Raw genomic sequence first — 16970 nt, 5'->3', positions numbered from 1 at the left:
GTTCTATACCACATACCCATTTGCAAACAGTCACATGCGCACACAAACCCACACATAATCCCTTCTCCAATATCTCAGGATAGATATTTTGCCTAATTCAGGAAAGATCCTGAGAGATTTCAACTTTATTTCTCAGCAATGTTTGTATTAACCCTTTCCCCAAATGGAAGCACAGAAATGTCAAGTTACTTGGGTTTTGTTGCAATACTAAAATGACATCATTCAAAGCTTAACTCATCCACCATCTCCTAAGGGAAGACTTTTCTGAACTCTTCATTGGTTGACTTTGACTTTTTTCTTCAAATGATCACATACAGAAATAGTTAGTTACATGTTCTAGTCCCTCAGTAGAATTTAAGTTACATAAAAGTAGGAGATATCTTTCATTTACGTTTTGTACATCCACCACCTGGCATACTTTGGTGTAGAAAAGCATCACAAATGATTATTAGAATGGATGTGGAATAATACAGAGCATCTTGAAACTTCCTCTAGTTCTTCTTCTCTCACTTTTCTCCCCTTTTGTTCTACTTCTTTCTTGATGTCTTCTTTACTCTCCTTTTATGTATGCCTGTTTTTGTTTATCTCCCCATGTCATAGCTTCCACATTTGTGTCTATATTTTCACCATTCCTTGATCTTTTCCACTTTTCTTTCTTCTCATCTTTCAGTTCCTACCCCCCTTTTCCATTTCTCTGACTTTCTACCTTTTTATTGGCCTATTTTGTGACTATTATAATCATAATGTTCTCATTTTAAAATATATTTTAAAAATATCAATACTTACAAAAACTCTGTACAAGGAAAACAATTACTCGTTGCATAAAAACCTCAAAATATAACTTTCAAAGCTGTCTTACTTGTCTAATGATTTTAATCTGCATATTTAAGCCTTTCCTTTTCTTTGTATATTTCATTTTTCAATTACATATAAAAACAATTTTAACATTCATTTCTTTAGAATTCTGAATTCAAAAATCTATCCCTCCCTCACCTTCACCTCTAAGTCAGCAAGCAATTTGATATAGTTTACATATTGTAATCATTCACCACAATATTTTCATATTAGTCATTTTGTGAAAGAAAACATGTACAGCCAAAAATGCATGAAAGGAGAGAGTTAGAAAATAGTTTGCCTCATTCTGAATTCAGATTCCAGGAATTCTTCTTTTGGAAGGGGATAGCATTTTTTATCAGGAATCCTTTGGAATTGTCTTATTCTGCTGGGAATAGCTGTCATTCATAGTTGATCATGATACAATGTTGTTGTTACTGTGTATAAAGTTCCCCTGGTTCTGTTCACTTCATTTTGCATCAGTTCATGTACATGTTAACAAGTTTTTCTGAGTGTTCTCCTAACAATTTTTATAACACAATACTATCCAATCACAACTGTATACCAAATCTCCTCCAGCCATTCTACAGTTGATGGCTATCAGCTCAATTTCTAATTTTTTGATACCACAAAAAACTGCTATGAATAACTTTGTACAAATAGTTCCTTTTCATCTTTTTTGGTCTATTTGGGATAAAGACCTACCAGTGGTACTGCTGGGTAAAAACTATACACAGATGTATCAACACTTGGGAATAGTTCCAAATTATTCTACAGAATGATTGGATCAATTCATAACTCCATCAAGAATAGTTGTTTTGATTTTCCGTCATTCCCTATAATATTTATCACTTCCCTTTACTGTCATATTGACCAGTCTGATAGTATGAGGTGGTACAACAGTACTGTTTTAATTTGTGTTTATCTAATCAACAGACTTTTCATATGACTCTAAATCATTTTGATTTTGTCATCTGAAAACTGCCTTTTTATATCCTTTGATCATTTATCAGTTGGGGAATAATTTGTATCCTTATAAATTTTACTCAGTTTCCTACATATTCAATAAATGAGTTATTAATCAAAGACATCTGCTCTTAAAATTTTGCAGTTTTACGTTTTCTATCTAATATTAACTGCATTAGAACTATTCATATAAAAACTTAAAATTTATCATAATTCAATCAAAAACTAATAATTTTAGATCTTTTAAAGCTCCCTGTCTCTTAATTGTTCATATATTCTTCCCTTATTCTTGGTTCTGACTGAAAAAAAAAAAACTATTCCATGCTCCCTTAATTTGTTCATGGTATCAGTCTTTATATCTAAACATTGTACTCATTTTAACCCCAGCATAGAGTTGAGATTTTGATAACAAGCTAAATATCCAGTTTTCTCAGCAATTTTTCTAAAATAATGAATTCTTGTCTCCAAAACATGAATTTAGGGGTTTATCAAACCCTAGATTATAAGTAATTTATTACTATGTATGGTATAATTAATTTATTCCACTATCTGCCACTCTATTTTTTAGCCAGTACCTGACAGTTTGTAATAACATATATTCATCTTCCCATTTATCCTTACTTATTTCCAAACTTGACTTCTTCTGAACCAAAAATGACAACATACCTGTTTATAACTTTTTATACTATTGATTAACACAGAGAAAATTAAATGTTTTTTATGGACACAATAACTTAATTTCACCAAAGCCATTTTTGACCCTGTTCTACATATCTTCCTTTCTGATTCAGCCCTTTCATTCCATTTAGAAGCCATGTCCCTCCATCTGTTTTCCCTAGGTTATTTTTCAGGAGACACTATGATACCCAAGGAATCTTTAATCCCAGGGAACAGGAGAAGAATGCAGACAACTTTAATCTCCAGAGAAATAATACCCACAATATGGAAATTATTTTGTTCAAATATGTACCCCATGTACATTTTTTGTGGGTAAGAAGAAATTAGGGTGGAGGACATTTTTGAAAACAGATCCCTTGGACTTACATTAGCTTTAACTTCATATCCCTTGCCACTCATCCTGAACTTAATCTAAGAGGACAATTCTTACAACAAATTTCACACAACTTTCTCAGAGTTCCTTTGAAAGACCATTAATTCAATGTCAAACAGTATTTTTATGTTAAACCATTATTTTGCTATATGATACTGGTTAATGGAATGAGTAACTAAATTAATCTGAAAGATTTATCACTGTAGACTCATTTCTTTGCAGAATATTTTAATATTAGCAGTTAGCCAAACCTCAAGTAAATATCCTGATGATTCCTTGATTTATGACCTATTTTATATATTGAGAACATTAAGACTAAAGTACCCTACTTCTACAAAAAATATTTCCTCTTCCAACTGTTGTTCTATGTGTGAGAAGTAGGAAAAGTTCTCCCTGAATAGTACCTAAGCTCCAACAATGACTACCATAGAAAGTGAGGGATAGAGGAGAAAAACTCATCTAACCTTACAAAGTGAATAAAGGAACAAAGCCAGTTATGGCTTTAATGATGATACCTTCTAGAGGATTGGTATGAGAAAGGGGTGGGCTACCTTCTGATTTGCTTTTTTAATTTCCTTAATGATCAAACAACTTCATCTTAAAGATTCCAAACTTAACACATTATTATGATTTAGTATTTTCAAGCATTCACACTATTTTTTTCCTTTATTTTCTCTTGCTCTTCTTATTTCCTTTCCCCTTCTGCCAGTCCTGAGAGGGACTTTCCATGTAAACAAAGTTTCATTCCCTAAGCCCTGCTTGATTCAAGGTAGCTTCTCCTTTTAAGTCATAATCTCTCTTTGCTATTTTTGTTTGCATAATAAATTCTCCTCCACTTGTGATATATTACAAATTCAGGATAAGGATAAAAACCTGAACTATTAAGACTCCTGGATAGCAAAGACCTTCCATTGACCTTATATACATCCTCACTTTTCTTGGCATCTTTACTACCTGATTTGCTTTTTGAAAACAAACATAAAATAGATACAAAACTGGTAATGTAATAGGGTTACTTACTTAGCTTTTCACAATTTGGAACAACAGACCAGCCTTTTTTGGTGCATTCAATTTTGTCTTTATTATTTTTAAGACTGTAGCCTTGATTACATTTAACTGTTATCACTTCACCTTCATTAAACCTTTCTTCTCTTGGTGAAAATTGGCCATTTGGTATTGAACGAATGGAGCACTGTCCTGTAGACCATAAAAAAATTGAACATGAAATAATGTTAAAGGAGTAAAGTTTTATGACCACATCTGTAAGAAAAAAGAAGATAAATTATAATGGACAAAGAAATTCATTAAATATTGTTTCCATGTAAGGTTGGAGGAGATAATTATCAATCTATTACCAAACATTTAAAAATACTTATGTGCAGATATTGTGATAGGCATTTCATTAAAGTGCCAAAGACAGTAATTACATATAAATATATATGATAAATACAAAGAGAATAAATAAAATAAACAAAAAGTAAAATGTAGATTGGGAAGGAGGATTCAAGCCCTTTTAGAAAACAGGAAAGTTTGTATGTAGAAAGTCATACCCAAACCAAATTTTGAAGCAAGGATTTTTGTGAGGTAAATATCATGAAGAAAAGCTTTCAGTGTATAAGAGTTGACATAAGTGTTATAGAATAAACCAGGGTGCTATATGGATGTTTGTAGGTTCACAAGATAATATTTTGGGCCAGTATCAGAAGGCCCAGGGTTTGGGGAAGGCCAACAGTTTATGGGTAACAAGATAACAAATAAGCAGGTTTAGAAACACAGGATTCTTTGTTTATTTAGACAAAGGAATATATGGAAGCAAATGAGGATAAATCTGATCTATAGTATTTATCTAACCCTCCCAACCAATCTATAGTAGATCCCTTATGGGAAATCTTCTGAGAAAGATTATATAACTACTCTGCCATTTCAATCGCTACCTTAAATCTCAGTCCCTAATATGTAAATACACTCCACTAACCAAAATCCTCTTGGATAGGAATAGAAGAAATTAGGGTGGAAGTTAAACAGGAAGTTAAACAGGCTTTGGGAAAGTTCTCACCAACAGATGATGTTGCTATATCTCTCAGCTATCAGGATAACACAAGAACAAGTTGGTATGTAGCAGAAGGACAGCCATGGAAGAGACACCAAGTTTCCTAGGTCCACCCTAGGATCCAAGCCAAGACCCTCTCCTAAACTGTCTGTTAGAAAACAGTCCAGTCACTTCTGCAGAATTCTCGAACTTTCCCCTGCCCCTGCATCCTTTTCAGATCCTACTGAAATTCTCTCTTTCCTTATAACAGAGTGGCCCATGCCAATTCATAAGATGGGATATGGAATGAAATTATTGAGGAAGAAAAAGGTAAGTTTGGAAAGATGAAAGAGGATGGAATGTGAAGTAACATTCAATGAGGTTTGAAAATTGGTTGATGTCATGTTGTGAAAGACTTCAAAAGCTATGTCTTACAAGAAAAGACAACCCATTTAAATTAACCACAGATAGAATTAAAAATAGGAGTATATCTTCCAAAACAAACTCAGAATCTGTTTGAACAAAATTATAAAATACTTTTTATACAAATAAAATAAGATCTAAATAACTAAAGAAACATTATTTGTGTGTAGTCAGAACAGATATAATAAAAATGACAGTTTTATCTAAGTGAATGTATTTATTCAATACCATAACAATTAAATTACCAAAAATACTTTTATTGAACGAGGAAAAAATAATAAAAATATTTTAGAAAATCAAAAGTCAACAATATCAAAGGAAATAATGAAAACAAAAGGTTATTGAAGGCAGTCTTGCAGTATCAGATTTCAAACGGTATTCTAAAGCAGTAATTATCTAAATTATCTGATACTTACTATGAAATAGAAAAGTAGATAACTGGAACAGAGTAGATGTACAACAAATAGTTGTAAGAGATTATAGTAACATTATGTTTGACAAAGGTGAACATCCAAGTTTTGGCATTAAGCATTCACGATTTGGTAAAAAACGTTGGAAAAATTTGAAAGCAGTCTGAAACTAGATGTAGACAAATGCCTTTCAACATGTACTAAGATAAGATCAAAATGGATACATGATGTGGGAATAAAAGAAGATATTATAAAAAAATGATAATTTTTACTACATTAAATTAAAAATATTTATATAAATAAAACCAATGTAAGTATGATTAGAAAGAATGCAGAATATTGGGGGAAATTTTCAGAGATAGTTTCTCAAATAAATGCCTAATATCTCAAAAAGATACAAAACTACAGAACTGAGTCAAAATGTGAATCATTTTCTGCTTAATAAGTGGTCAAAGGATGTAAATAGGCAGTGTTTGATAGGCAGTTGAAGATACCTGGGATTTGGACATTTCCACATTATAAGGGGGTAAAAAAGCTCCCACAAAATGCAAGATGATCTACCCCTCCCCACCCTACCTACAGAGCCAGAGTCAGAGCCAGCGCATGCCAGAATCAGTGAGTGAGTAGGGGGAATGACTAGACTGAGTAAGAGGCACTTCTAGGTCCTTGGGAGGTGACTAAGACCACCAAAGACCTACCCCTGTGAGCAGGTACACCAGAAACCCTAGAAGGCTGAAGAGCGCTGACCGTGGGCTCTCACAGGAAGATAGTACAGAGAAGGGCAGCAAAAAGCAAAGGCTGCGGAGATTTGAGAGGTTGCCTCAGGCAAAATCCTTGCTCCTTAACTCCATAATCAGAAGCCTGCCCATCTCACTCAGATTTCTGACTAAAAAGGGAAGGAAAAACCTGCACAGTGATGGAAAAGTGTGCCCAGGAACAATAACCTCCCTCCAAGAAAACAAAACGGGATTGACCCTGAAAAAATTTTACAGAGGAAAAACCCAGGCTGCCGAGGAAATAAAGGTGGAAATTTAAATAAATGCACCAAAACCTTCCAAAAAATTGAAATTGTCCATAAGGTCTTGAAGAATTTAAATTGGAGCTGATCAAAAAGATGGAAGCCTTTTGGCAAGAGAAGTGGGAAATAGTTCAAAGAGAAAATAACAGTTTAAAATACAAGAACTTCCAATTGGAGAAACAGCTGGAAGCTACAAAAAGCAGGATCGACCAAACTGAAAAGGAAAACCAGTATTTAAAGACCAGAATTAGGCAACTGGAAGCCAATGATCTTGCAAAACAACAAGAATGTATAAAGTAAAGACAAAAGACTGACAAAATAGAAGAAAATATAAGATATCTCACTGAGAAGATGACAGATCAGGAAAACAGAGCAAAGAGAGACAGAATCATTGGTCTACCTGAAAATCCAGAAATGAACAGAAATCTTGACATCATATTACAAGAAATCATCCAAGAAAAAGGCCCTGATGTTCCTGAAAAAGTGATTAAAATAGACACTGAAAGAGTTCATAGAACACTCTCTACACAAAATCCTCAAAAGACAACTCCCATGAACGTAATTGCCAAATTTAAGAGCTTTCAAACTATGGCACTTTCCACACTAAAGGACTGCAAGGTTTGGAACATAGTATTGAGAAAGGCAAGATAATTGGGTCTTCAACCAAAGATCACCTATCCATCAAAGCTGACTATATAATTCCAGGGGAAAGTATGGGTATTCAACAAAATTGAAGATTTACAAATATTTGTAAAGAAAAGAACAGAAATAAGTGGAAAGTTTGATATCCAAACACAATGATCAACAAAACCATGAAAAGGTAAATAAGAAAGAGAGGGAAAAGGGGAAAATGTTTTTTTATTCAAACTTTCTTCTTTAAGGGCTTCAATTAGATCAAATTATAATAGACTACAGTGAGTCATCATGAGAATTATTCACTATGATCAGGTGGGATTTATACCAGGACTGCAAGGGTGGTTCAATATTAGGAAAACCATCCACATGATTGATCATATCAATAAGCAAAATAAAAAAATCATATGATTATCTCAATAGATGCAGAAAATACCTTTGACAAAATACAATACTCATTCCTATTGAAAACACTAGAAAGTATAGCAATAGAAGGGTCTTTCCTAAAAATAATAAACAGTATTTATCTAAAACCATCAGCCAACATTATATGCAATGGCGTTAAACTAGATGCATTCCCAATAATATCAGAAGTGAAACAAGGACGCCCATTATCACCTCTATTATTTAACATTGTCCTAGAAACACTAACAGCAGCAATTAGAGAAGAAAAAGAAATTGAAGGTATTAAAATTAGCAATGAGGAGACCAAGCTATCACACTTAGCAGATGATAAAATGGTGTACTTAAAGAATCCTATTGAATCAACTAAAAAGTTAGTGAAAATAATCAACAATTTTAACAGAGTTGCAGGACACAAAATAAACCCATAAATCATCAGCATTTCTATATATCTCCAATGCGTTTCAGCAGCAAGAATTAGAAAGAGAAATTCTATTTAAAATCACCTTAGACAATATAAAATACTTAGGAATCTATCTGCCAAGAGAAACACAGGAACTATATGAACACAACTACAAAAATGCTTTCTACACAATGAAAACTATATCTAAACTATTGGAAAAACATTAATTGCTCATGGGTAGGATGAGGTAACATAAAAAAAATTACCATCCTACCCAAACTTATTTACTTATTTAGTGCCATACCTATTTAACAACCAAAAAAAACTTTTTTACTTAATTAGAAAAAAACATAATAAAGACCATTTGGAAGAACAAAAGATCAAGGATATCCAGGAAAATAATGAAAAAATGCAAAGGAAGGAGGCCTTGCAGTACCAGATCTCAAACTATATTATAAAGCAGTGGTCATCAAAACAATATGGTACTGGCTAAGAGACAGAAAGGAGGATCGGTGGAATAGACTTGGCGTAAATGATCTCAGCAAGACAGTTTATGACAAATCCAAAGACCCCAGCTTTTGGGATAAAAATACACTATTTGATAAAAACTGTTGGGAAAACTGGAAGACAGTGTGGGAGAGATTAGGTTTGGATCAACACCTCAGACCCTATACCAAGATAAACTCAGAATGGGTGAATGACTTGAACATAAAGAAAGAAACTATAAGTAAATTATGTGAACAGAGAATAGTACACATTTCAGCCCTTTCGGAAAGGAAAGATTTTAAAAGCAAGCAAGACTTTGAAAAAGTCACAAAATGTAAAATCAATAATTTTGATTACATCAAATTAAAAAGGTTTTGTACAAACAAAACCAATGCAACCAAAATAAGAAGGGAAGAAACAAAATGGGAAACAATCTTCATCACAAAAACTCTGACAAAAGTCTAATTACTGAAATGTATAGAGTTAAACCAATTGTACAAAAAATCAAGCCATTCTCCAATTGATAAATGGACAAGGGACATGAACAGGCAATTTTTAGTTAAAGAATTCAAAACTATTAATAAGTACATGAAAAAGTTTTCTAAATCTCTTATAATCAGAGAGATGCACATCAAAACATCTCTGAGGTATCACCTGACACCTAGCAGCTTATCTAACATGACAGTAACTGAAAGTAATGAATGCTGGAGGGGATGTGGCAAAGTCGGGACATTAATTCATTGCTCCTGGAGTTGTGAATCAATCCAGCCATTCTGGAGGGCAATTTGGAACTATGCCCAAAGGACACTTAAAGACTATCTGTCCTTTGATCCAGCCAGAGCACTGCTGGGTTTGAACCCCAAAGAGATAATGAGGAAAAAGACATGTACAGGAATATTCATAACTGTGCTCTTTGTGGAGGCAAAAAAAATTTGGAAAATGAGGGGATGCCCTTCAATTGGGGAATGGCTGAACAAATTGTGGTATATGTTGGTGATGGAATACTATTGTGCTCAAAGGAATAATAAAGCAGAGGAATTCCATGGGAACTGGAACAACCTCTAGGAAGTGATGTAGAGTGAAAGGAGCAGAACCAGGAGAACATTGTACATAGAGACTGATACACTTTGATACAATCAAATGTAATGGACTTCTCCATTGGTGGCAATGCAGTGATCCTGAACAACCTGGAGGGATCTATGAGAAAGAACACTATCCACTTTCAGAGGAAAAACCATGGGAGTAAAAACAGGGAAGGAAAACAACTGCTTGATTACATGGGTCAAGGGGGATATTATTGGGGTTGTAGACCCTAAATGAACATCCTAGGGCAAACATCAACAGCATGGAAATAGATTCTGATCAAGGACACATGTAATATCCAGTGTAATTGCGTGTCCGCTACAGGAAGGGGGGGGAGGGAGGAACAAAATATGATTTTTGTAACCAAGGAATAATGTTTGAAATTAAACAAATTTAAAAAAATGGGATGGAAGAATTTGGAATAGTGGAAACTTTCTAACATGAGATGATGCCTCTACCTTTATACATTTCTCAGCAACCGATATTCTAAGAGCATAGCATAATAGAAAACTGAAGGTATAGAGGAACAAGATCTACATAGATATGCATAAAATGACACAAAATATTTAAAAAAGAAGTCATAAATAGAGTACTTTTGAATATTTCATTACATGAGAAATAAAAAGAAACTAAAGAAGAAATAAATAAACAAAATATTCATCATAGATTAAAAATTTGGATATGGAGAATAGCGAACAAGATCAACAAACCTTTTAAGAGAAAAGGCCATAAGAAAAAAATTAACAAGAAAATTTTGAAAAGAGAATTCAAGTGGGATTTTGAATGAATGGTTTTAACAGAGTAGGGGAAAGAAGATGAGAAAGAAGGGAAGAATTAGATACCTAAGTAAAAGGATGAAATGAAAAAGAATCAATACATTACCTCAAGCAACAATTTAGGAAAAACACTGACAGAAGGATAAGTTTGAGATTAAGAAAGCCTTTAGTAAAAGCATTGTTGAAGTGTATAAAAAAATCTGTTTGAGCCTAAAAGCACTGTCTTAAAAGGGGAAGAATAAAACAAAAACATCCTAACTCAGAAAAAAGTACTACATGTTGTAAAGATTAAAATTTAGGGGAGACGGGGAGACTGAGGCAGGTAGAAATTAGTTTCTCTCTGCAAGGAGTATTATATTTTTTAGAGGTTTATTAAAGGATAAAGATTAAAGAATATACAAGTAAGAAACATGTGCCTAGGCCAGAGGCCTAGACAAAATAACCTCACATCACGCAAGAGACCGCCTGCTCCAAAACGGAAGTCCAAAAAGAGCCAAGAGAGCAAGACCCTTCAAAAGCCTTTGAATCAGTTTAAATACCTTCTCAATCTCAGCCCAAGTGAGATTACAAGGCATTCTGGGGAAGTGGAGCAAAGGCTCGTGGGGATTGTAGTCCTGTATTCGAGTCTATTTTTTACAATGTGAAAAAAGGAGGAAATTTAAACCTAATCTTGCAGCTTTTAATGAGAATAGAATAAACAATCTAATGAGAGTTAATGTAAGATATTAAAACCCCACAAGAAACATACCTAAAAAGCTAAGATATAAACAGAATAAAAGCAAGATTAGAAATTTTTCTCCTAGTCATCAGGAGATTCCAAAAAAATCCCAAGAGTTGTCATATGGTATCAGAAATAAAAACTCACTGTATAAAAAGAGAAAACTAGGAAGTCACATTTTAGTGAAATGAAGCATAAAAACCAATATTAATATTAGCTATTTATGTATATATGTATATAGTCATCTGTTTTCTAAATGTAAAAACATCTAAATTCATAATGAGAAAATTGTTAAGGATAATTTAGGGTTGTAACCTAGTCTAAATTTGATTTTTTGTCACCAAGGGATATCCTATATAAAATACACAGGTCAGTTTGGAAATATATGATGGTTTAATCATTCTATAGCAAAGAAATCAAGGAGAAGAGAGAGGGAAAAGGTATAGGATTTCTCCCACCCAGCCTGTGCCAGGCTAGCCACAAGGTCCTTGAAGATTAGAGTCTTTCTCTAAGAAGATAGTGTTGGAAGGTAAAGGAGAAAAAAATCAGCCTAACTCTGAGAGATCTCAGAAAAGAGTATCACCTTACTAGGTTACTAAGCTTTCTCCAGTATGGTATCAAGGAAAACTCACCACTAACCCTGGACAATAGCATCCACCATGACAAGATACCAACATGTTCAGCAAGCTGCCTCCAGCCACCTCTCCGCCATCAAGAGGACAGAGAGAAGAAGTGACAAGAAATATATAGATGGTTTTACATCACTTTCCTGCATCTCACATGTACCAATGATATCTTAGGCTTGACTTAGGACAGTCCAGGGGTCTGCAGTTGTTTCTGATTTGTCATTTTCTAGCACATGTCTATCATAGGCAATCCTCCTAGATACTTAATCCTTCAGTATGGGTGTAGACATTTCTGATTTTGTTAGACTAAGTAGGGTGGAATAATCTAAAGTTCACAAAATTAAGTTGCAAGAAGATATAAATAGTAGCACAATAAGAATCTTACATGTTTGGAAAATTCTTAATAAATAAAATAAAGTAAGGAATAAAATAAACTACTAGAAAATATATATCTGTATATAACATATACATATATAATTTTCTGATTATAAATATTATGTAATAAACCTTTTTGAAAGAACTTTTAGGACTGTAAGAATATATGAAGAAACTTAAAGACAAATTAGATTCATTGAGGACAAAGCAGCCATAAAGGACATGCTTATGAGTTTCCTGGGATTCCATGTCAGGAACTAGATCTCAAAATAGCAGCTCAAAAAGTATTGTCTAGCTGTAATCTAAATAAAGACACCTCCTGAAATCTTCTTCCATAATCATCCTTGAGTTGTTCATTATTTTGATAACCAAAGAAGCTTTTGGAATATTTTGACCAAATGATGCAGACTCTCTTTTCTTCTGATTCCTGTAAACCCCCTAAGTTATTGTTAATATTCCTCACTTGCTTAGGTTTGTAGAAATGCCTTAGAAGTATTTTGCATGAAGTCTTTTCATAAACTATTTTCTTTGACAAAGTTAAACCCCTAATAATGATGTAATGCTTATACTATACTTTCTACGAAAACCTTTCTCTTTGTCATAATAAATGGAATACCTTGCTACAAATCAATGTGAAGAGCATCCATTTGCTCAGGGTTTGTCCCAGTCATTCAGGTGTTTGCTTTCTATCTCTATTTTCTCTCTCTGTCTCTGTCTCTGTCTCTGTCTCTCTCTCTCTCTCTCTCTCTCTCTCTCTCTCTCTCTCTCTCTCTCTCTCTCTCTCATTTTCACTCTCTTATAAGGAGCTGGCCTCATTAGTAAACTGACTCTCTCTCTCTCTCTATCTGCAGTTGAGATGGTGGGTTTTGATCACTTGGCTCTGATGTCCGGTCATACATCATTTGTCACTTATCAAGGAACTTTTAAAAAAACTGACAAAGAATAGTATAGAAATCTTGTTAATGAATGTTGAAAGTAAAAATAATAAGTATTTTGTTGTCCATAATGCAATTAAAATATTAATCCATTCAAAAAGAACAAAACACACATCTAAGTGAAAACTGGATAAAGACATCCTAAATTGTGAGTAGATTAAAGAGTGAGCCATAGCAATAATAAATAATAATGTGAAGACAAATAGAATTAGAAAACATAAAAATTTCTGTGATGTAGCTAAAGCAGCCTGTAGTGGGGGAGAAAGCTGAATATCAAAAACATAGTGACAAAATTAAAGAGGAGAAAGTTAATAAACTGGATAAGTATTGATACAATTAAGAAAGAAGGAAATAAATCAACCTAGAATGAGCAAAATAAAAAGAATATACTGAAAATTAGAGAAGAAAAAACTGGAAACCAAAAGAAGTAAAGTTATTATACACATGATAAAAATTTCTCAAAAAATTATAAAATATTGCTATAATTTTAGACAATTTTTGAGTTGCCTAAATTCGATTTATCAATTTTTAAGTAGTTTTCCATGGTTACATGATTCATGTTCTTTACCTCCAGTCTCCCTCCCCCCTCCTAGAGCTGACAATCAATTCCACTGGGTTCAACATGTATTATCACTCCATTCCTATTTCCATAGTATTATTTTTTATAATAGACTAATCTTTTAAAAACTAAAACTCCAAATCCTATACTCACATAAACAAGTGATAAATCTGTTTTTCATCCGTTTCTACTTCCACAGTTCTTATGATATAGATAGCATTCTTTCTCATAAGTCCCTGGGGATTGTCCTGGATCATTCTATTGCTATTAGTACCAACATCTATTACATATGAGTGTGCCACAATGTATTAGTTTCTGTGTATAATGTTCTGATTCTTCTCATTTAACTCCACATCAGTTCATGGAGGTCTTTCCAATTTATGGAGAAATCAAGCACTTTATCATTCTTTAGAGAACAATAGTATTCCATCACCATCATATACCACAATTTGTTCAGCCATTCCACAATCGATGGACACTCGCTCATTTTCCAAATTTTTGCCACCACAAAGAAGGCAGCTCTGAATATTTTTGTACAATCATTTTTATTATCTCTTTGGAGTACAGTTCTAGTAGTGGTATTACTGGATCAAAGGGCATTCATTCATTTAAAGCCCTTTTGACATAATTCCAAACTGCCTTCCAGAATGGTTGGATCAATTCACAACTCCACCAGCAGTGCATTAGTATCCCAATTTTATCACATCCTCTAAAAAAATTATTATGCTCCTTTGCTGTTATATTGGCTAATCTGCTAGGTGTGAGGTAGTCCCTCAGAGTTGCTTTGATCTGCATTTCCCTAAACAGGAGTGACTGAAAACATTTTTTTCTGTTGATTATTGATAGTTTTGATGTCTTCATCTGAAAACTGCCTATTCATATCCCTTGAACATTTGTCAGTTGGGGATTGACTTGATTTCTTCTATATTTGACATAGTTCCTTATAAATTTGAGAAATTAGACCTTTATCAGGGAATTATGTTATAAAATTTTCCCAGTTTGTTGCTTCCCTTTTAATTTTGGTTGTTTTGAGTGTTATTTTTTGGGACAAAAAATATTTTTAATTTAATATAATCAAAATTATTCCTTTTATATTTTTAATATTGTTTATCTCTTCCCTGGTCTTAAATTCTTTTCTTAACTATAGATCTGACAGGCATACTATTCTATGTTCTCCTATTTTCTTCTTTATATTTAAGTAAGTTACCCATTTTGAATTTATCTTGGTATAGGGTTTGCAATGTTGATCTAAAGGTAATTTTTCCCATATAACTTTCCAGTTTTTGCAGCAATTTTTGTGAAATAGTGAGTTCCTGTTTCCAAAACTGGGATCTTTGGTTTATCAAACATTGGCTTGCTGAGGTCATTTACTCCTACTCCATTCCATTGATCCCTGTTTCTTTCTCTTAGCCAGTACCAGATTATTTTAATGATCACTGCTTATAATAGAGTTTAAGATCTGGTACTGCTAGGCCACTGTCCCTCACATTTTTTTTCATTCTTGATCTTTTGTTCTTCAGATGAATGTTATAATTTTTTCTAATTCTATAAAGTTGTTTGGTAGTTTGACAGCTATAGCACTGAATAAGTAAATGAATTATGGTAGGATTATCATTTGGATTCTGGTGAGATTTGCTTTTGCTTTCACATTCGTGGTCTGGACACACTAGGATTAGGGATTAGGGTATTTTTAGCTAGCTGATTTTTTCTACCACTTTTCTATATTTCCTACTTTAATATTTCTACCTTGCTGCAAATGAAAGCTACTATCATCCTCATGACTTTAAGGGTTAATTATTTTATAAATGGTGACCACAATCATTTTTTTTAATTCTCTATTTGTCAAATCCATTACAATTATTACAGAGAGTAATGGCTTCTTCTTGTTGTTAAGTTTAGAGCATCTTGTTTTGAAGCAGACTAATGAAATCATGGGGAGATGTCTTGACTTGCCATGAGTTGCATTTAAGTGAGGCAGAGTGAGTTGCACAATGTGTTCAGTCTCATTTTTTCCTCTGAGTTATCAAAGTCTTGTACTAAGACACATACCAAGAGAACTGACAGTGTCCTGGCACACAATGGATGCCTTTTGCTTCTTTGACTTCTGACCATGCTATAAGGACCGTTTAGGGCTGCACATCTTCCTTTCATTTTCCTCTTTCCCCCAACTCTCAACTGTGGTTCCAAGGAACATTTGAGTAGACAGGATAAATTAGGCTGAGGGTTACCAATGACACTCAAACTTTCCAGTGAAGTCAGAGAATGCATACCTCAAGAATATGAAGATTTACTCAGTGTAATAGACAGATGAGATAAAATTGGGCCCATTGGACATAAAGGTGTCTGAAGGAGGTGTAAGCTATTCATGGATACATGTGAGAGTGCTCCAAAGCATTAATAATAAGAGAAATACAAATCAAAACCACCCAGGGTTTCACCTCACCTAAAAAATTGGTAAAGATTAAAATGTATATAATGTTGAGAGAATTGTGGAAGGATTGTCACATTTGTGCACTTTAGGTGGAACAATGAATTATTACCAAGTTTCTGGGAGGAAATTTAATTTTGTGAAAAGAAAGTATCTAAAATGGAAATAACTTTTGTTATAGGGATTTCACAGTTAGGCATAAACTCCAGTGAATTCATTGATAAAAAGAAAGACTCTCTGTATACCAAAATATTTATAGAAGCATGGGTTTTTGTGGTAGTAATGAAAAATAGGAACAAAATATTGACCCATTGATTGAGAAATAAAAGTTGAAGTAAATTGATATAAGTGAATATGGTAGAATATTACCTTAGTATCAGAAATAAGGAATATGATGGATACAGATAAATATGGAACAATTTACACAAACTGAGACAACTTGACATAAGCTAATAAACAAAAATTATATATATATACATATATGTATACGTATATATCTACATATATATATGTATATATATATATATATATATATATATAATGACTTCTTGTTGTTCAGAGGTTTTGGTGGTATACAGCTCTTTGTGACATGATTTTATATGTTCTTGACAAAGATCCTGGAGTGGTTTGCCATTTCCTTCTTCAGTTGAGTTTACAGATGAGAAACTGAGGCAAACAAGATTAAATAACTTGTCCAGTGGCACATAATTCATAAGTTTCTGAGAATAGATTTGAACTGTGGTAGATGAATTTTCCTGACCTCAGGCCTTGCTCTCTATCCACTTTGCCGCCAGCTATGCCACATAATAACTAGA

The 16970-nt window shown here is 33.4% G+C and overlaps 1 protein-coding gene across 1 annotated transcript in view; it reads right to left on the bottom strand.

The window, feature by feature from the left end:
• Positions 1-16970, bottom strand: part of CFH (complement factor H) — a 126005-nt gene that overhangs the window by 45744 nt on the left and 63291 nt on the right. The window contains exon 9 of the mRNA XM_007481005.3: positions 3872-4048. Within this exon, the coding sequence (XP_007481067.1) occupies positions 3872-4048 (177 nt within the window). The remainder of the gene's footprint in view (positions 1-3871; positions 4049-16970) is intronic.

Source organism: Monodelphis domestica, chromosome 2 (assembly GCF_027887165.1).
Source record: "Monodelphis domestica isolate mMonDom1 chromosome 2, mMonDom1.pri, whole genome shotgun sequence".
Classification (NCBI taxonomy): domain Eukaryota; kingdom Metazoa; phylum Chordata; class Mammalia; order Didelphimorphia; family Didelphidae; genus Monodelphis; species Monodelphis domestica.
This window is presented reverse-complemented; position numbering and strand designations above follow the sequence as displayed.